This window comes from Scyliorhinus canicula, chromosome 6 (genome assembly GCF_902713615.1).
Source record: "Scyliorhinus canicula chromosome 6, sScyCan1.1, whole genome shotgun sequence".
Lineage (NCBI taxonomy): Eukaryota > Metazoa > Chordata > Chondrichthyes > Carcharhiniformes > Scyliorhinidae > Scyliorhinus > Scyliorhinus canicula.
Window position 1 is genome coordinate 14,639,007 of NC_052151.1, and position 22,102 is coordinate 14,661,108.

At 47.1% G+C, this 22,102-nt stretch overlaps 1 protein-coding gene across 1 annotated transcript in view; it reads right to left on the bottom strand.

Moving 5' to 3' along the window:
- Nucleotides 1-22,102, bottom strand: part of LOC119966932 (calpain-11-like) — a 134,757-nt gene that overhangs the window by 75,123 nt on the left and 37,532 nt on the right. The window contains exons 4-6 of the mRNA XM_038798890.1: nt 10,409-10,545; nt 7,176-7,350; nt 2,944-3,015 (exon numbers count right to left, since the gene is read on the bottom strand). Of these exons, the coding sequence (XP_038654818.1) occupies nt 2,944-3,015; nt 7,176-7,350; nt 10,409-10,545 (384 nt within the window). The remainder of the gene's footprint in view (nt 1-2,943; nt 3,016-7,175; nt 7,351-10,408; nt 10,546-22,102) is intronic.

Genomic DNA, 22,102 nt, shown 5'->3' on the forward strand with positions numbered 1-22,102 from the left:
ATGCTCTGGTCGTATCGGCAGCGAGAGCTTGGAGCTCTACGCTGCCTCCCTGGTAGCCCCCCCCCCCCCCCCGCACAGCACGGGATCGGGGGCCATTTAGCTGAAGTCTCCCTGGCATTAAACACTATGGTTTTCATGCCGGCGTGAGGACGTAGTCTCCCAAATGGAGAGTCCAGGCCCTGGTCTGGATTTCCGAATGCACGCCGCTAAGGGAAAGCAGCATTGTGAAAGCAGATTGGGTAGCCTGTTTTTGGGAGTGGAGTCTGGACAATTCTCATGTGACAATCCTCTGGGAGGATTCTGAGGAGATATTCACTTGGGGTTCAGAGTGGAGAACGCATTTACCCAGAGCCATCTTGTGTGTTTAAAGGGGACTCTGTGTTAATGGGACATTGCACTTTAAGATATATTTTGTAATCCGTGTTAATCCTAAACCCTGTGTGTAATTGTTAAGCTAAGGGGGGAGTAAAGGCGTGTTGTATAATAATTCATTTGTTGCATTGGTTGGTAAATCTTTTTTTCTTGCTGTTAAATCTAATTAGTGGTCCTCTGAGTAGTTTGAGGAATATTACATTTAAAATGAGGGAGCAATGTTGATTTAAGGGATTAACAGCAACAAAGGTAAAATCATAAAACAGCAGGTGGAATTACTCAGATAGCAACTGGAGATAAAGGGGTGGGATTCTCCGTTGCCCGACACCGAAATCGGGTTCGGCAATTGGTCGGAGAATGGGCTTCCTACGCCAAAATAGGGGCGGGCGCTGGTCAGCCAAGCTCCGCCCCCTCCGAAATGGCATCATCGCATTGTGCGCCGCACGCCATTGTGACAGGGTTGGCTCGTCATCGGCCGGCCCTCCCGCGATGCTCCGCCCCCGACAGGCCGCGGTCCTTATGTGGGACACTTATGGTCTCAGCCGTGTGGGAACCCGGCATTGCGGCTCCGGACAGTATCCAGCGCCGCCAAACTTGGCCGGGATCTGTGCCGCTGGTGGGAGGGGCTTCTGCGAGGGCTGGGGGGACTGGTGGGAGGTGGCCAGGGGTTGGGCTGTGGGGTCGCGGATGGCGGGACCCGGCCATTCTCTGGCCGTTTTCAGCACGAGAGGCAAGAGTTTCAACCGTCGCCGTGCTAGACCCTGACCGGTCCTGGGATCGTTCAGGGTTTCACGACGATTGCTTGGTTGTATAAGACCACACATGCTCCGCTGGAGCCTGCATTTAGCTGCTGAAATGGAGAATCCAGCCCAAGGTGTCTACGCAGCTTGCAAAGAAGTCCAGAGTTGATTTGTTTCGGGAGTCAAAGCTATAATTAATTTAAAAGCATCCAGTAACCTGGAAGGCTACGTCATCATGGAGATGGTTGGAGTTTAAGAAAGTTCTAGGGTATCTGTGTGTTTGCTGGAGGAGTGGGTATTCTGCAGATGGAGAAACAGTTATGCTGAAAATGTGTTGCTGCTAACAGTTTCCAGGTATTGCTGTTAGGTGGCGTTGGGGTTCAGGACAATCTCCAGTCGCCGTTTGACAGTTCTGTGCAGTTAGGGCTCAGGTGAAGTCCTGGGGAGTTTAGAAGTTGGTAGAGGGTCACTGGCTCTATCCTGGAAATGGTTAGGGATCAAAAGAAGCCCTGGGAGTCATTTATAGTGTGGCGTATCTGAGAGATTTGGAGCTTAGTAGAAGCCTTGGGCAGTGCCAACCATGCTAGCCAGCTAGTTTGGCAGATGGGAATGAAATCCTGGAAGGGGTTGTACAATCATTGAGGCAGTCCAAGTTGAAGCGGTATTGTGGGAACTCAGAGGCTTGATCTTCAAAAGTGAAAAGTTTAGAGATCCTCATGAAGGAGACATAGCTGCAATGTGTTTGGCTGATTTAGTGTTTACTGATATCTGAGTTGGTTGCTGGGAAACCTGTGGGAACCCTTTAGTCCCGAGGTACATCATGTTAACTAAGAAAGTTGGAGCATAAGATAGATATTAGAAATTGTTTTATCTATTTAACCTTGCAAAGTTTATTTTTGTTTGTGCAAAACCTGTGGGGTATTGTGGCTTTATTCTCTTAGCAAGTTCCTTCAATCTCAAACTTTTTCCACTTTAAACAAAATGTTATTGGTCCATAACCAGATCGTCCCAAAAACCGGGGGGGGGGGGGGGGGGGGGTCTTTGATCCTCACAAATTACAAATGGTATGTCCTTCCCCTCGAATCTTTCCTTCTCGTTGGAATGTATCTTTGCTAAATATTATGAAATATCACCTTAAATAACTCCCACTGCAACGCCACTGATAACTGGCCATGATCACTGCTACCATAAGACCAGAAGAAATAGGAGCAAAATTAGGCCACTCGGCCCATCGAGTCTGCTCCACCATTCTATCATGGCTGATATATTTCTCATCCCCATTCTCCTGCCTTCTCCCCATAACCCCAGATCTCCTTATTCATCAAGAACCTATCTATCTCTGTCTTAAAGATAGTGATTTGGCCTCCACAGGCTTCTGCGGTAAAGAGTAACACAGATTTATCACCCTCTGGCTGAAGAAATTCCTAATTGGTCCAAACTGTATGTAGATTGAAATCACCCATGATGATTAGTGTACTTTCTCACAAGCCCCCATCATTTTCTTCTCTATACCCTGTCCTACAGTGTGGTTAGCGTTAGGGTGCCGTTAAATTCCTCCTCAAGTAGCTTCTCACCTTTGCTATTTTGTATCCCTACCCAAACTAATTCTACATCTTGACCTTTGGAATGAAGGTCATTCCTCTCTCATGTAGTGTAGCCATCTTTGATTAGCAGAACTACCCCTCCATCTTTTCTTCTCCTCTGTCCTTCAGGATGTCAGGCGCCCTTGAAACTCGCCCACTGCCCTATCTTATCTATCCAAATGGAATCCAGGATATGGTAGATCATTAGGGATGGGGCTCATGTGATCTGCACGATCTGAAGACATTACCTCTTCAACACCGGTCACTGTGTATGCGTGAGTCAACACCATCCCATTCGGCAAGGTCCGCTCTCTGGAATTCTGCTTCGGAACATAAACAGCACAAAGTCAACTAAAAGAAAGATCTAGTCATTCCCTATTTCAGGAAATTGGTGAAAGGACAGCCGGGATGATGGAAACTCCATTGGGAATATTGTCAGCACTGACGATCCCAACATAGTGATGAGCAGGTCTCCAATGTGTTACTGTGAGCACAGTTCCAATACACACACCATGTTCAACCTGAGCAGATCACTCACTCACTCACACAACTCCAAATAACCCCGGGAGAGGGACCCAGCCTCCCACCCCTCATCCCGGGAGAGGGACCCAGCCTCCCACCCCTCATCCCGGGAGAGGGACCCAGCCTCCCACCCCTCATCCCGGGAGAGGGACCCAGCCTCCCACCCCTCATCCCGGGAGAGGGACCCAGCCTCCCACCCCTCATTCCGGGAGAGGGACCCAGCCTCCCACCCCTCATCCCGGGAGAGGGACCCAGCCTCCCACCCCTCATCCCGGGAGAGGGACCCAGCCTCCCACCCCTCATCCCGGGAGAGGGACCCATCCTCCCACCCCTCATCCCGGGAGAGGGACGCAGATTCCCACCCCTCATCCAGACTCCCATCCTTGATCCTGTGGGAAAGGCCCGACCTCCCACCCTGACCCTGTGGGAAAGGCCCGACTCCCATCCCTGACCCTGTGGGAAAAGCCCGACCTCTCACCTCTGACCCTGTGGGAAAGGCCCGACTCCCATCCCTGACCCTGTGGGAAAAGTCCGACCTCTCACCTCTGACCCTGTGGGAAAGGCCCGACTCCCATCCCTGACTCTGTGGGAAAAGCCCGACCTCTCACCTCTGACCCTGTGGGAAAGGCCCGACTCCCATCCCTGACCCTGTGGGAAAAGCCCGACCTCTCACCTCTGACCCTGTGGGAAAGGCCCGACTCCCATCCCTGACTCTGTGGGAAAAGCCCGACCTCCCACTTTAAGAAGTGGAGTTGGAGAGACAGACTAGGCCCAGGTCTGAGATACGGCTTTGCCTTAACTAACCCTCTGGTGACACAAGCTCTGAACTGGCCTCAGTGGGGTTTATACATAATGGGGATCCACTCCTCTCGTCAAGTTTTGCAGATAGGTTTTTGGGAAGGGAGGGCATGCCCAGCTCACCCCAGTCTCAGGATTCTTGCCCCCCCAGCCACACATTTTCTTTATGCGTTCATGGGACGTGGGTGTCATTGGCCAGCATTTATGTATGGCTTGAGGGGGCAGTTAAGAGTTAACCACATAGCTGTGGGTCTGGAGTCACATGTAGGCCAGACCAGGTAAAGACAGCAGATTTCCTTCCCGAAACGGCATTAGTGAACCAGCTGTTTTCTTTTACAACACTCGGCAATGGTTTCATGGCCATCATTAGACTTTTAACTCCAGATTTTTATTGAATTCAAATTTCACCATCGGCTGTGGTGGGATTTGAACCTGGGTCCCAGAGCATTACCCTGGGTCTCTGGGTTACTCATCCAGTGATGATACCATTACACTACCTCCAATCACACATTCACAGAAACACACATAAGCACTCAGACACGCAGATTTCCCCTATGAAAGAGAGGTTCACATATCCAGACACTTCCATACTGACAGACACACACATACACACAGGCACACAGACACATACACATAGGCACACAGACACACACACACACATACACACAGGCACACATACACACACACATACACACAGGCACACACACACACAGCCACACAGGCACACACACACACATACACACAGGCACACATACACACACATACACACAGGCACACAGACACACACACAGGCACACAGACACACACACACACATACACATACACACAGGCACACATACACACACACATACACACAGGCACACATACACACACACATACACACAGGCACACACACACACATACACACAGGCACACATACACACACACATACACACAGGCACACACACATACACACATACACACACACATACACACAGGCACACATACACACACACATACACACAGGCACACATACACACAGGCACACACACATACATACACACAGGCACACACACATACACACACACATACACACAGGCACACACACATACACACAGGCACACAGGCACACATACACACACACATACACACAGGCACACATACACACAGGCACACATACACACACACATACACACAGGCGCACACATACACACACACATACAGGCACACACAGGCACACATACACACAGGCACACATACACACACACATACACACAGGCACACACAGGCACACATACACACACACATACACACAGGCACACATACACACAGGCACACATACACACAGGCACACACACAGGCACACATACACACAGGCACACACAGGCACACAGTGATACACATGTACAGATAGGCGCATGACGCACACACACAGATGCACGCACACAGTGACACACATATACACACAGACACAGATACAGACACACACACATACACACACACACACACACACACACACAGATTCTCGCTATAGAATTTACAGTGCAGAAGGAGCCCACTCGGCCCATTAAGTCTGCATCTGCTCTTGGAAAGAGCACCCTACCCTAAGTCAACACCTCCACCCTATCCCCACAACCCGGTAATGTACCCCGCTGGGAGGGGTAATGTACCCCGCTGGGAGGGGTAATGTACCCCGCTGGGAGGGGTAATGTACCCCGCTGGGAGGGGTAATGTACCCCACTGGGAGAGGTAATGTACCCCGCTGGGAGGGGTAATGTACCCCACTGGGAGGGGTAATTTACCCCGCTGGGAGGGGTAATGTGAATGAAATGAAAATGAAATGAAAATCGCTTATTGTCACGAGTAGGCTTCAAATGAAGTTACTGTGAAAAGCCCCTAGTCGCCACATTCCGGCGCCTGTTCGGGAAGGCTGGTATGGGAATTGAACCGTGCTGCTGGCCTGCCTTGGTCTGCTTTAAAAGCCAGCGATTTAGCCCTGTGCTAAACCAGCACATGTACCCCTTTGGGAGAGGTAAGGTGCTCCTTTGAGAGAAGTAATGTATTCCTATAGGAGGTTAGGCAACCCTTTGAGATTGTTAACTCAAAATGTGGACAAAATGTGTTAACGTAGTGGAGCTGTCAAAGCTGTCAAAGAACAGTCAAAGTGTGTTTTGTTCAATAAAGACATATTTATTTTATGTCAGCATGGGTCTTGTGGTCATGGTTGGTACGAGGTTAGTTGGCATGGAGGGGCTAATGCACTCATTTGGAATAGCATCTGCAAAGGTCCATGGGATTGGGAATAGGGTTTGGGTGGAGGGGCATGGATTAGCATTGGCGTATGAGGGGTGTGTGGGAGGGATGAGGGGTGGAGGGCTGGAGGGATTTCTTTGCAAATCATATTTTTATTAAATTCAAAGAAGTGCCAAACACTGAAGTCTTCCGCACAGCCTACGGAAGTCCGCGCATTTCAGGCTCCAACTTCAAATCCAGCCCTAGACTGAACATAGGAGCTGGAGGAGGCCACTGTAAAGTGTGGGTTTTTGCAGAGAGGGGTAGTCTCCTGGCTCTGCCCAAGAGAGAATCTAGACCACAGACTCAACCACTTTTTGATTCGTCGGAAACGCCTGCAGAGGATTACCCATGCCTGAGCTGAGTGGTTTACTGGTCGTTTAGAAGTCAACCACATTGCCATGGATCTGGAGTCAGGAGGCCAGACCAGAGGAGAATGACGGAAAGGGAAGCACTGAACCAGAGAGGGGTTTCTTTTTCATAAAAATGTTTGGTGGGTCACCTTCAGCCTTTTAATCACATATTTTCATTCAATTCAAATTTCACCACCTGCCTTGGCTGGATTTGAACCCGGGTTCCCTCAGCATGAATCTGGGTCTCGGGATTATCTGTCCACTCTGGTAACACTCCAGTAACCCACAAAGGCAGCTTGATGCCAGCTGTACAGAGGGCGGGGTAGTCAACTTTATATCGCAAGCTTGAGAAAAGCTCCTCTCAGGGAAGGTAATCACTCTCGCTCCCCTCACTCCACTCATCGTTCATCATTCTCCATCCTTCCCTTTTGTATACCGCACCAAATATTGTTCCTTCTGAACAATCAGCAGTTGTTTTTTCCCCTTTTGAAGCTTAAATTCGCAAAGGAAGAAGATGGGAAAGGAGTTACTCTTACCTCTGAGGCAGTGCCACAGCCCATGAAGGACCCGAGTTCGATGGCTCTCTTCATTCTTACCCAGAGATCCGAAGGTGGGTCCTTCAGGGAGATTCTGGTTTTGATCCCGCCCGTGAAGTCCACCAGTGCGTCCGAGATATGTCCCATGTGCAAATCTCCATATGATCCATTAAGCCTATCCCGCAGAGGGGAAAAGAAAGATTAACTTCCTGTGGGAATCTTGATCAACAGTCTAACCCCAAAATGTTTCACTGAATTTTGGAACAGTTTATCAGGCGGGAGTTGGGGTGCGGGGGGCCTAATGGGTGACCAATCCCACCCATTTTGAGCCAATGACACCACAAATATCAAACCCATTGGCCAACATTTTTCTGGCCCATCCCCCGGGAGGGGTTTCTCGGTCCCACCGATCAGGCCGCCCCCACCTCCCGCCATGATCCCCAGTGGTGGGGATAAAACCACACAGACATTGATGGGACTGGGATATCCCGCCATTGGCCAATGATGGCCCACCTCTACCCGCGGAAAATCTGTCAGCGGGAAACGGCTTGAAAATCCCGGCCATTGTGTGCAACAGCTTCTCGACAGATTGGCGAGAGCAGCCAGACACAATATGAGGGGAAAGTTCATAGATCATAGAATTTACAGTGCAGAAGGAGGCCAATCAGCCCAGCATGTCTCCACCGGCCCTTGGAAAGAGCATCCTACCCAGGCCCACACCTCCACCCTATCCCCATAACCCAGCAACCGCACCTAACATTTTTGGACACTAAGGGCAATTTATCATGGCCAATCCACGTAACCTCATGTCTTTGGATTGTGGGAGGAAACCGGAGCACCCGGAGGAAACCCATGCAGACTCGGGGAGAACGTGCAGACTCCGCACAGACTGTGACCCAAGCCGGGAATCGAACCTGGGACCCTGGAGCTGTGAAGCAACTGTGCTAACCACAGTGCTACCGTGCTGCGAGTAGAGGCTATGGGAGCATAAGCAAATTCCAGGTGCAAGTCCATGACTACTACCATCCCGACACAAAGGCAATAATGGAGTTGTTGACTATAGATCATTCTCTCTCAGTTAGGCCCAGACATGTGGTGAGGGAAAAACACAGCGGTTGAGGGATTGGGCGCCATAGGTCCGAAGTTGCCTCCTCCTGTCGAGCGTGTTACCCCCATCCCAGGACATATCTCATGTTACACATGTACGAAGTCCCAAAGTGTTGTTTTCATTACAATGAATCAACACCATACTGATTGCTGATTGTCCATGAAGTATACAGAAGGAGGTTAGAAGCTATTGCTTTTCACTCCCTCAAACAGGAGTTCAATGGAGCTGGTGAGCATCTGCAGGATGAGATTGGAATAAAGATGAGATGGAGAGGTGATGAGAAGTGTAACACATGGTACAATTTGAGGAGAGGGATTAATTTGTGAAATTTTCCAAAGTAGCCTATCCTCTGTCAGAGCCGGAGACTACAGACAGCATATATTCAGAAAATATATGTCGAAATGAATTATCCAGCATCGGTCTTCAACCCATCGGTCTCTGTGAAGGAATATCTTGTTGGATTTTGATTCCGGACTCTGAAACCTAGGTGAAACAGTATTTATTTTCTCTGTGGTTTCTGTAAATCTTTCTTCTCTCTAACCCTCTCTTTACTATCTGAATATGAATCTCACCAATCTAGTTCACTAATGCCCTTTCGGGAAGGAAATCTGAAGGCTACCTGGTCTGGCCTACATGTGACTCCAGACCCACAGCAATGCGGTTGACTCTTAAATTCCCTCAGGGATGGACAATAAATGCTGGCTCAGTCGGTGACATCCACATCCCATGAACGAATAAAATAAAATGAGGAGGACGTTGTGGACATTATTTTGCTTTTTGAGTGTGTGGAACTAAAATAACACGTTGAGTTTATCCTATGTTGGGTTTGCTGTGGGGATATTAATACCAAATTGGGTCATACCAAATCCCAGGGGTTAGGAAACACACACCTTATGAAAAGAGAAACCAATCAAAAGAGAGGAGAAATTTGTGCTTTTTAAGTTAACCCCCTCCTGTCTGAAACACTGCCATGAGGCCACATGTGGCCCCATAGAATGATACAGTATAGCGCGGGGTTGTGGAGCTCTCCTTGATAATCAGTACTGACAGTGTCCGGTAATGTGGCACTGCCGACCATCTCATTGAAGTAATAAGTCCTGATGTTCAAACTAAAGGTTAATATTTCCAGGGATAAGAGAAAGAGCAGTGACGTGTGTAGAGATATCATGGCTGTGATATCATGCAATTCACTGACTAACCACTATGAGTCTCTATGAGCAGCACGGTAGCATAAATGCTTCACAGCTCCAGGGTCCCAGGTTCGATTCCCGGCTGGGTCGCTGTCTGTGCGGAGTCTGTACGTCCTCCCCGTGTGTGCGTGGGTTTCCTCCGGGTGCTCCGGTTTCCTCCCACAGTCCAAAGATGTGCGGGTTAGGTGGATTGGCCATGCTAAATTGCCCGTAGTGTCCTAAAAAGTAAGGTTAAGGGGGGGGGGGGGTTGTTGGGTTACGGGTATAGGGTGGATACGTGGGTTTGAGTAGGGTGATCATTGCCTGGCACAACATCGAGGGCCAAAGGGCCTGTTCTGTGCTGTACTGTTCTATGTTCTATGTTCTATATAAGTGAATGTTAAAGTCAGGTGACCCCTCAGACTGACTAGGGAGCTGGAGAGAGATTGCTTGCACATGTTTATATTGTTATTCATCTGTTGTTTTGTATATAGTTGACCCACAGTTAATGTTAATAAATCATTTATAGCTTTAGCTACATGTATTCTTGCAATAAATCAGGCCACCTGACAAGAACATTACAAGGTGGGGCTCATTGGCCAGCCGTTTGGTCTATTGTGTTTGTGTTATTTCTCTGTAAGCTGTCCAATTGCCCTTTGTCCTTTGCCCTTTACCCTTTACCCTGAACATTAATGTTCCTGGCTGTGAGTGCCATCCAGTCATTTTTGCCGAATGTATATGGATGCTGACTGAGATCAGGGTCAGGGTTGTCTGGAAACCTCGCACACCCACCACCATACACCCGAATGAAACAGCTGCCATTATCCTTGAGACATCAGGCCCCAGCAGTGACTGGCACTGAGTGGCACATCGAAGGGAAGAGCTGCCTCAGTGGGCTTTACTGAGCCTGGCTGGGTCCCTGCCCCTCCCTCAGTGTCCCCTGGGCTATCTCTTACTTGGCATAGGCCTTCTCCAGCAGGGCACACCAGAACTCGTTTGGCTCACACGATTTGGCAAAAATGAGCTCAGCCCTTTCACTGACCGGAAGGCGATCGTCCACCACAACATCCACCCAGTCACCAAAATGCCAGAACTGAAATTTGAAGGAAAAAAAACACTTTATATTGAGGTCATTAATAAATCTATCTTTCTTCATGCATCATACATTACCCGCCAGCAGCACCCCAAATCCCATCAGTTCAGCTGGTCCATGCTGGTGTTTGTGGTGTGCATGAGCCTCCTCCTAACACATTTCTTCCCACCCTATTGGCCGAGCTAGCCATATCTTTCTCTTTCACCTTTTTGTTCTTCATTATTCAGATGTGGGCATTGCTGCTTAGGCCAGCACTTGTTGCCAATTCTAATGGCCCTTCAGAAGGTGGTAGTGAGCTGCCTTCTTCAACCGCTGCAGTCCACGTGATATAGGTACACCCACAGTGCTGTTAGGGAGGGAGTTCCAGGATTTCGCCCCAGTGACAGTGAAGGAACAGCGATATATTTTCAAGTTAGGGTAGTGAGTGACTTGAAGGGGAACCTCCAGGTGGTGGGGTTCCCAGGTGTCTGCTGCTCTTGTCCTCCTAGAGGGTAGTGGCAATGGGATTGAAAGGTGCTGCCTAAGGAACTTTGCAGTGATGTCCTGCAGTGCACCTTGCAGATGGTACACACGGCTGCTACTGTTTGTCGGTGGTGGAGGGTTTGAATGTTTGTGAATGGGGTGCCAATCAAGTGAGTTGCTTTCTCCTGGATGGTGTTGCACATCTTGAGTGTTGCTGGAGCTGCACTCATCCAGGCAAGTGGAGAGTATTCTATACACTCCTGACTTATGACTTATAGATGGTGGGCAGGCTCTGGGGAGTCAGGAGGTGAGTTATGCGCCGTAGTATTCCAAGTCTTTGACCTAATCTTATAGTCACAGTATTAACCTGGCGAGTCCAGTTCAGTTTCTGATCAATGGTAACCCCCAGGATGTTGACTGTGGGGGATTTAGTAATGGTAATGCCATTGAATATCAAGGGAACTCCCAGGATGTTGACTGTGGGGGATTCAGTAATGGTAATGCCATTGAATGTCAAGGGGTGATGGTTAGATTTTCTCTTGTCGGAGGTGATGATTGCCTGGACGCTTGTCAGCCCAAGCCTGGATATTGTCCAATTCTTGCTGCATTTGGACATGGACTGCTTCAGTATTTGAGGAATTGTGAATGGTGCTGAACATTGTGCAGTCATCCGCAAACATCCCCACTTCTGACCTTATGATTGAGGGAAGATCATTGATGAAGCAGCTGAATGATTGGGCCCAGGACACTACCCTGAGGAACTCCTGCAGTGATGTCCTGGAGCTGAGATGATTGGGCCCAGGACACTACCCTGAGGAACTCCTGCAGTGATGCCCTGGAGCTGAGATGATTGAACTCCAAAAACCACAACCATCGTCCTTTGTGCCAGGGGTGACGGCAACCAGTGGAGTTTTCCCATTGACTCCAGTTTTTCTAGGGCTAATTATCCAGCTCGTTTTTCCCTCAAAAGTCTTAATAAGAAAACAAAACTTCAGAGACTAAGCTATTATGCAACCATCTGAAGGTTGGTGTCTACAGTAGTTCAGTGGAACTCACTTCTGAGTAAGAAAGGTCCACCTCAGGAACCTGAACACAAAATCTGGACTGGCACACCAATACAACACTGACTGACTGAGTGCTGCTCTAGTGGAGGCGATACTGTTCCATGGAGGAAATGCTAATCTCAGGTCCTACAGTCTGTCCAATATATATGGCTCAACCAACATTACCAAAAACAGCTTTTTCAGTTGGTCAATATCTTATTGATCGTTCTGGGAAATTCTCTGTGCAAATTTCCTGCTGTGTTTTCTACTTTTCAATTTACAGACTGCAAATAGGCTTTAGCCTAAGGTTGTGGAAGATGCTAGATTAATGCAAGAGTTTCTTTTTTAAATTTGACCACATAAATGCATTTGGGGTCATTCCTGTAAGAGCCTCTCGCACAACCCTGTCTCGTAAAAGCTCGTCTCTCAGAGTTTGAACTCTGACCTTTAACCTCTGCCCAGGCACAAGGCAGCATGGGAAAGAATGTTGACTTCACAATCTGGACACTGCTCACAATTCCTTTACAGGAGCCACTAATGGATGGATAGAGATGAAAGTCCAGCCCCTTTGCTATTTGTACTCTGGTTTCTATCCCTCTCAATATTACTTTTCTTGAGCCTTCAATGTTGTGAATCATTGCTCTGCATTCTCATCTGCCTCTTGGAGATGCGGATAGTGAAGAGGATTGTCAGAGTGTGGTATTGTGCAAAGCAAATAATGGCATGATGGGAAAACTAGTCAAGTCTTCTTGGTACAATTGAATTTAAACTGACTTCACATAACCTAAGGCACAAATACAAACAGCCAAGGTCAACTTGACCTGAGAACTGGCTGACTCTAAAACTCGGATAAGGCGCGTTCGTCATGAGACCAGAGCAGTCTAAATATATACGATAAGCTAAAAAACTGTCTCTTCCTGTACTTAAACAAATTTGCTCCATCTCTTAAAACAAAGACAAGATAATGATATGAGACCCCAGTCTCCTAAAGGTCAGCAAGGTGACCCCATTGTAATGATTATTACTTATGTTTTACTTTTGATCAAATTCCTGACCAAGCTGTATTCATGTTATCTTGATCCTATAATGTATAAAAATTGTCTTATTCTTTTGTGATATCGCAGACTTGGAAGGGAACCAGCAGTTTGTACTTGACTGCCTTCCGACTTTAAGTCTCAGCCAATACTGCTAGCAGTTGTAATTCGTAAAATAAAGTTCAGTTTTGCTTATCTAATGAATTCTGTTTGAATCTTTCTATCACAGTATAGAAGCGGGGAAAATATTGACTACGACATTTGGCGCTGCGAGAAAAAATCCAATTAAGTGATCTTCCGTGAGGGACTGAGAAAAAGTGATCAAGGCTACGACCGGAGTACAGAGACAGACGCCGGCACAAGGTAAGATTAACCTTGGTCTCTCTCTCTCTCGGATCTGTGCTGCGACCCCTCATCCCTGACGGAAGTAACTAAACAGGTGGCGGTTCTCGAATCTAAATTTGACTGTGAGTAAATTTTTTTTGGGGGTCAGGGACCCGATTGTGATTAGCCGCAGGTCAGGGACCTTCTGATCTCGTTTTCCATCCGGATCAGATTTATACAGGCTGTCAATAAATTTGGGTCAGGGACCCTTTGATTAAGTTTTGGGGTCAGGGACCCTGTCAGTAATTTTTTTGGGGGTCAAGGACCCTCCAATTTGATTTGGTACCAGAAATTTGTTTTGAGCATTTTTTTGCCAGGGTCACATTTTACTGACATTATGCGACAAACTTTAGACAAAACTAGGGGCTATTCCCCTCTATTTTTCATGTGTTTAGAAACCCCTTCTCAAGAACGTAATATTCGAAGATTGGCTGCAGAGCTGCTTTAAACAATAAATTAGGTAATGATATCTGGCCACTAGGTTACACAGGGATCTTAGAACTTTGACAATAGCATTGATGCAGAAAAAAAAGCAATCTGGAAAAAAGAATGCCGGCTTCAAATTGTTTAATTTTACAGTGGAACAAAACAGTCCACTTAGAACATAGAACATAGAACAGTACAGCACGGAACAGGCCCTTTGGCCCTCGATGTTGTGCCGAGCAATGATCACCCTACTTAAACCCACGTAACCCGTATACCCGTAACCCAACAATCCCCCCATTAACCTTACACTACGGGCAATTTAGCATGGCCAATCCACCTAACCCGCACATCTTTGGACTGTGGGAGGAAACCGGAGCACCCGGAGGAAACCCACGCACACACGGGGAGGACATGCAGACTCCACACAGACAGTGACCCAGCCGGGAATCGAACCTGGGACCCTGGAGCTGTGAAGCATTGATGCTAACCACCATGCTACCGTGAGGCCCCTTAACGCAACGCAACTTAACGCAACGAACAATCACTATTAATGCGTTTGAGAGATAACACCCGCAAAAGGGATTAATGAGTGTGTGAACGGTAAAGCGAAAGATTGGGAGACATTAAAATTGTAATGTGAGCTTTGGGATAGAAAACAGTCAAAACACTAAAAAAGCAATCTGGCAATAACAACCCTCCTGCCGGTAGGAAAGTAGGGCTAGCTCGTAAAATTATAGGAAAGGAGGATCCTCCCAGTTGATCTGAAATGCCGACGTTCCCATATTCAGGCGATACGGAAGAAGTGGAGGATTTGAACCCTGGACCCCACCATCATTCTGCGCTCCCCGATCCTACAATTCCACTGTCCCAAGTCCTGACTCCCACTTCTGATCCCATTACCAATGAAATTCCCGCTAACGTGTCCCCCTTAGCGACACGCACTCGGTCACAGACGCAAGCCGTAAATATCGAACAACCCTTCTCTACAGAAGACATGATAATTTACTAAAAGGTGTTGATTAAAAGATCCACAATAAGGGAATTATGAAAGTGAAGTTAATGAGTTACCAATTTAGAAGCATGCTGGCAATAATGACTAAAGGTTAACATTGCTTTTGAATGAAATTTAGTAGATCAGATGATGTAAACTAACTACTGCTTGGAATGTTGTACTGGCCTTATTATGATAACAATTGGTTCTTCTGAAGGACAACAAAATGCATACTCGTATTGTTTTTAAACTAATGGCAAAACATTCATAATTCCTCTTGCAAATGTTCCCAAACTTTTTCAAAGTTGTTCAGTTCACACTATATCAGTTTAAAAGAAAGTAACTTTACAAATAAGAGTAATTGAAATATGAATAAGTTTTTAGATTGCATGAAAAGACGTAAATGGCATCACGCCAAGTTCTCCGCCCCTTAGACTCTGCAGGAAACATTAACCATTTCAGCAGACAGTTGGTCTTTTTTGAATTGACAAAGAAAAAATACACGTCTCTAAGAATAGCTAATGCCTCTAAAATTAATCAGTGCAAATTGACTTAAATGGAATAACACAGATAAAGTTTTCGAAGGAGAATGAAAACTTTTTGTTCAAAATTTGTCCCCAAGAACAAGGGCTGAATCCACGAGAGAGAAAGAGAGACAGAGGAAGGGATTGAAGGAGAGAGAGAGAGCCCGCGACAAGAGACAGGAACTGATAGAGACAGCGAAAGTTGAGAGAGCGAAAGAGAGCGAGTCAGGGAGAGGCAGAGATGGAGAGGTAGGCAGATAAAGAGAAAGAGCGACAAGAGTTCCAAAGACAGACAGAGTTACGTAGAGAGGGAGAGAGATAGATGAGAGAGAGAGGGAAAGAATTCATATTTCATTTTTCAGACTTTGACTTTAAAAATTATGTTTCATGCTGTGATTATTTGAAAGAGGTAAAGAAATATCGATGCCAACATGGTCCTTGTTATTACCTGAAACCTTCGCGATAAAAGGTTCCCGTTAACTTTGTAAGGCGGGTGACATAGAATCTTTACGGTGTCACCTTCGAGTTGTTAATTGGTTTGTACGGAGCGCGATTACGCCGTGATTTAAATTATAATCTCCTGCAGATGCGGATAACTCTGCTTAACAACACATAAACAGGGCAAAAAGCGTGCGGACCCTGACATAAAACATCACACACGTAATTTCCTTAATCAATTGTTAAAATTGTAATCGGAAGGACCATCTGGCATCAGACAAAGGGTGCAATGGGTAAAACTTTAGATACAACTTTTGAAAATGGCATCGCACTGCAAACACTGTGTGAACAATACTGGGGGGAACTAAAGACCTATCAACAGTGATAGAAGCTCAACAAGTGATTTGGGAAAATAATAGGGGGTCAACTGCTAAAAAGTTAGTTGCTCTATGGAGGGAATATTGTCCAAAATTGAAGGATGCCTCCTTGTTAGCCAGCTGGCAGGATAAAGAATTAAAATTGGGTATAGAATTGACAGGTCTTCAAAACGGAATGCACATATGGGAAAAGAACCAAGTTAGGCTATCCACCTTGATCAGAAAGGGACTAAAACACTCCATTAGTTTTTGTTCAGGAATATCTGAGGATAACAAATCTCCCAAAATGAAAAAAGGGGAGCAAAGTCAATACAAGATTACGGTTAGGAACTTAACAATGGATACTTGTCTAAAATAACTTCAGATCGTTTCAGGCCGTCCAGATAGACTCGGCGGTGGTTCAGTTCATTTGAAATAAAAAAATAATAAACATCCAGTAATGTCTCTTTCAAAAAAAACTGGTTAAATAGCAAATATTGAAAATTGACTGAAATATGTCCCACTCATAACCCTCTCCCAGGAAGGATGTACCTCAACTAGCGACACCTGACCCTATTAGGCAGACAGACACTGCAAATTCGGAGCGGTAATACATCGCATTGATAATGGTATGTTTATAGAACTGTCTCAAATACGAGGTCACCAGCTGCAAGATTTAATAACTTCTGAGCCTGCGCCTGATTGCTCTCTGTTCTATGCTGGCAGCTAACATTAACCCTGAGTACCACTGTTTAAAAAAATAAAAATCTAAAAACTGCAGGAAGTCTTACAAAAGATTAATGACACTTGGGCACAGCTATTAAAACACCCGATAGAGTCCAGATGAGAGAATATAGTGACCCAAGCCTGGATAACGGCATTACCATATCACCTATCCCACAGGCCCAGCTTCGAAACTTTCCCCTATTCACTATTCCACAGTGGTGGTCGATTGATTTTGATCCCTCACACTTTTCACCTCCCTTAGATATTCCCAATCCACATGTCACTCTTTGCTACGATCATACAGTATGCTCGTCCGATTTGGAGAGCATTTACCAAGACAAAGAAGGGTCTGCCTTTCTTGTCGATTTACCCCACAGCCTATGGCGCCAGTCGAGACTTGTGTCACCCCACGTGCCCCTTTCTGTCAACAAAGGCTACAGTGCCAAGTCCTTGGGATTTCTGGCAGCTGCACTACGAGGACAAGCTGATCCTTTCCTTAATGGAAGTCAAACCCTACCCGCAGGCACTTTAGAATATTTTAAACGCCCATTTGTCCTCATTGGCACACTGCACCACCATCATTCAGCCCAATCTACGACTTCTGAACTACCCGCAGATTTATGGGCAGCCTCCAAACACGAAGTTGGTCTCACTAATGTCCCTCCCATTGTTATTAAAGTCAAACCTGATATGCCTCTGCCCTCATAAAGGCCAACGACAAGTCAAATTTTTGGATGTCCTAGTAAGTGCTACTGATCGCTCCCTTACACAGGAACGCATTACTCCTATACTGCAGACCCCATTTCCTACATCGCCCAAGCAGGTACGAGCCTTTTTAGGATTAGTGAACTTTTGCAGACAATGGATTCCGAATGTTACTGTACATACTAAAGAATTAACTCTGTACTCCTCTCAAAATGCTCCTCTTAAGTCCTCACCGGACTGTGCCATACAACCTGAAGGCTTCTCTATTCACCGGGCGGACCGCACGGCATCTTCAGGCAAAGCGAAGGGTGGAGGGGTTTGCCTCCTCATCAACTCCTCCTGGTGCTTGGATGTGGTGAACCTGGCGACCTACTGCTCCCCAGACCTGGAATACCTGACCGTAAAGTGCCGCCCATACTATCTTCCACGTGAGTTCACTTCAGCCATTATCACAGCGGTCTACATCCCACCCCAGGCAGAAGTGAGGAAGGCGCTGGATGAACTGTACACAGTCATAAACAACCATGAAACAGAACACCCGGAGGCCCTGTTCATTGTGGCCGGAGACTTCAACAAAGCCAACCTCAAGAGTGTACTGCCAAAATTCCACCAGCACATTTCCTGTACCACCAGGGGCGACAACACTCTTGACCACTGCTACTCAAAAATCAAGGGCGCCTACCGTTCCATCCCCCGACCGCACTTTGGGAAATCAGACCATAAGACTCTGCTCCTTCTCCCGGCTTACAAGCAGAAACTCAAGCGGGAGAATCCAGCTAAGAAGGTTGTGCAGTGCTGGTCTGAGGAGGCAGAAGAGCTCTTACGTGACTGCTTGGAGACAGTGGACTGGTCCATATTTAAGAACTCAGCGACTAACTTAAATGAGTATGTCACCACCGTCACAGACTTCATCAGCAAATGTGTGGACGACTGCATGCTAAAGAATTCCGTATGTACATTCCCCAACCGGAAACCATGGCTCAACCGCGAGATTGACTCCCTACTGAAGGACAGATCTGAGGTGTTCAAGGCAGACGACCCTGTCCTATACAAGAAATCCAGGTACGACCTCCGCAAAGCCATCCGAGATGCCAAGAGAGAATATCAAACTAAACTAGAGTCACAGACAGACTCTCGGCGGTTGTGGCAAGGACTAAGCAACATAACGGGCTACAAAGCGAAGCCGAGCAGTATCTCTGGCAGCAGTGCACCCCTCCCCGATGAACTTAATGCATTCTATGCTCGGTTTGAGCAGGTAACCAACAATCCGCTATCGAGTGCCCCAGCAACCCATAATTCACCCATACCCACCATCACAGTTTCCGAAGTCAGATCGGCCTTCCTGAAAGTGAACCCACGGAAGGCGATGGGCCCGGACGGGATCCCCGGTCGTGCACTCAGAGCCTGCGCATACCAGCTGGCAGAGGTTTTCACAGACATCTTTAACCTATCCCTACTCCACTCCGAGGTCCCCACCTGCTTCAAGAAGACCACCATCATACCGGTACCAAAGAAGAACCAGGCAACATGCCTCAATGACTACCGCCCAGTGGCCCTGACGTCAGTTGTAATGAAGTGCTTCGAGAGGCTGATCATGAAGCGCATCACCTCCATACTCCCGGAACGCCTTGACCCACTTCAATTCGCACACCGTCACAACCGGTCCACATCAGACGCCATTTCCCTGGCCCTACACTCACCCCTAGAGCATCTCGAAAACAAGGACTCCTACATCAGACTCCTATTTATTGACTACAGCTCTGCCTTCAACACCATAATCCCAGCCAAGCTCATATCAAAGCTCCAAAACCTAGGACTTGGCTCTCCACTCTGCAACTGGATCCTTGACTTTCTGACCAACAGACCACAGTCAGTGAAGGAGCCGTGCTCCGAAAGCTCGTGTTTGAAGTAAGAATGAACACCAACACCTCCTCCACAATAGTCCTCAATACCGGTGCCCCACAAGGCTGTGTACTTAGCCCCCTACTCTACTCCCTGTACACACACGACTGCATGGCAAAACTTGGTTCCAACTCCATCTAGAGGTTTGCTGACGATACGACCATAGTGGGCCGGATCTCGAATAACGACGAGTCCGAATACAGGAGGGAGATAGATAACCTAGTGGAGTGGTGCAACGACATCAATCTCTCCCTCAATGCCAGCAAAACTAAAGAGCTGGTGATCGACTTCAGGAAGCAAAGTACTGTGCACACTCCTGTCAGCATCAACGGAGCCGAGGTAGAGATGGTGAGCAGTTTCAAATTCCTAGGGGTGCACATCACCAAAAATGTATCCTGGTCCACTCATGTCGACGCTATCACCAAGAAAGCACAACAGCGCCTTTACTTCCTCAGGAAACTAAGGAAATTTGGCATGTCCACATTAACCCTTACCAACTTTTACAGATGCACTATAGAGAGCATCCTATCGGGCTGCATCACAGCCTGGTATGGCAACTGCTCGGCCCAGGACCGCAAGGAACTTCAGAGAGTCGTGAATACCGCCCAGTCCATCACACGAACCTGCCTCCCATCCATTGACTCCATCTACACCTCCCGCTGCCTGGGGAAAGCAGGCAGCATAATCAAGGATCCCTCCCACCCGGCTTACTCACTTTTCCAACTTCTTCCATCGGGCAGGAGATTCAGAAGTCTGAGAACACGCACAAACATACTCAAAAACAGCTTCTTCCCCACTTTTACCAGACTCCTAAATGACCCTCTTATGGACTGATCTCATTAACACTACACCCTGTATGCTTCATCCGATGCCAATGCTTATGTAGTACATTGTATATATTGTGTTGCCCTATTATGTATTCTCATGTATTTTCTTGAATTCTGTTTAATTCCCTTTTCTGCCCATGTACTGAATGATCTGTTGAGCTGCTTGCAGAAAAATACTTTTCACTGTACCTCGGTACACGTGACAATAAACAAATCCAATCCAATCCAAGTTTGAACTACCTGATTCAGCAAAACAATATTTTATTACTCTGAAAAACGCCCTGGCTACCGCCCCAACACTAGGACGACCCATGTATGACAGACCTTTTCAGCTGTACATTAATGTTCTTGATAAATGTGCCACTGGTGTTCTTACACAAGAACACGGTGACCGGCGTCGCCCGGTCGCCTACTATTCTACCAAATTAGATCCTGTAGCTTGCGGTCTACCTCCCTGCACCCAAATTCTTACTGCTGTCCATTTGTTAGTCCAGGCAGCCTCTAATCTGACCCTTCACCAGCCAGTACAAGTGCGTACTTCACACTCTATCGTGGCTCTCCTAACGTCTCAGCAAACCCAGCATCTGACTCAAGCGCGATTGAGCCGCTATGACGTGCAAGAAGCAGCAGCCTCCCAGACCCCTGTCTCTGCACAAAAAGCCGAGCTATTTGCCCTTACTCGAGCATGTATTTTGGCCACAGACAAAAGTACTAATGTTTACACTGATTCTAGGTATGCCTTTGGCGTGACCCATGATTTCGGCCGCCTCTGGCAACAGCGAGGTTTTCTCACCTCGGCCGGAACTCCCATTCAAAATGCTCTTTGGGTTAAAAATCTCCTCGATGCTATTCAGCTTCCCCGTCAATTGGCAGTTATTAAATGCGTTGCGCACACGAAGGGTGACACTCCTGTTCAATTAGGAAATGCCCGTGCTGATTCAGCTGCTAAAGCTGCAGCTTCATCAACCTCTTTAATTGTTCCCAGTGGGGCTAATCAGGCTCTAAACCAGGTACCTGCATTAAGGACGAAGGGCATGCCAGAGATAGCTGAAGTTCAAAATTTACAGAGGGACGCCTCTGATTCTGAGCGAACACTATGGAAGTCAATGAGGTGTTCGCACTCCTTGACACGAGACCTCTGGCTGACTCCAGTTGGTCAAGTTTGTATTCCGAATTCTTTATTACCGGTACTTGTTGATTATTTGCATTCTTGTACCCACCTTGGCAAGGAGGGAGTGGTACAGCTACTCCTAAAAACTTGGTGGCACCCAGATTTGAATACAGCAGCACAAACACGGCTGGATCGATGCGTCATTTGCATGAAACATAATAAGGGTAAAGGTATTAAATGCCCTCTGGGAACCACCCCCTTGCCAGATGGTCCTTTTGCTTGTCTACAGCTTGATTTTATCGAATTGCCAACAGCACAGTGCTATAAATATTGTTTAGTAATAATCGATGTGTTTAGTAAATGGATTGAAGCCTTCCCCACCACTAATTGTACGGCACATACAGTAGTGAAGTTGTTGTTAACGGAAGTCATTCCTCGTTTTGGGGTACCCAAAATGGTGAGCTCAGACAATGGACCACATTTTGTAGCTCGGATCAATACTGAATTGTGCGAAGCACTTGTAATTAAACAGCAACAGCACTGCGCATATCACCCACAGGCAGCAGGAATTCTGGAAAGAGCCAACGGGACTTTAAAAGAAAAATTATCTAAATTAACTGAAGAAACT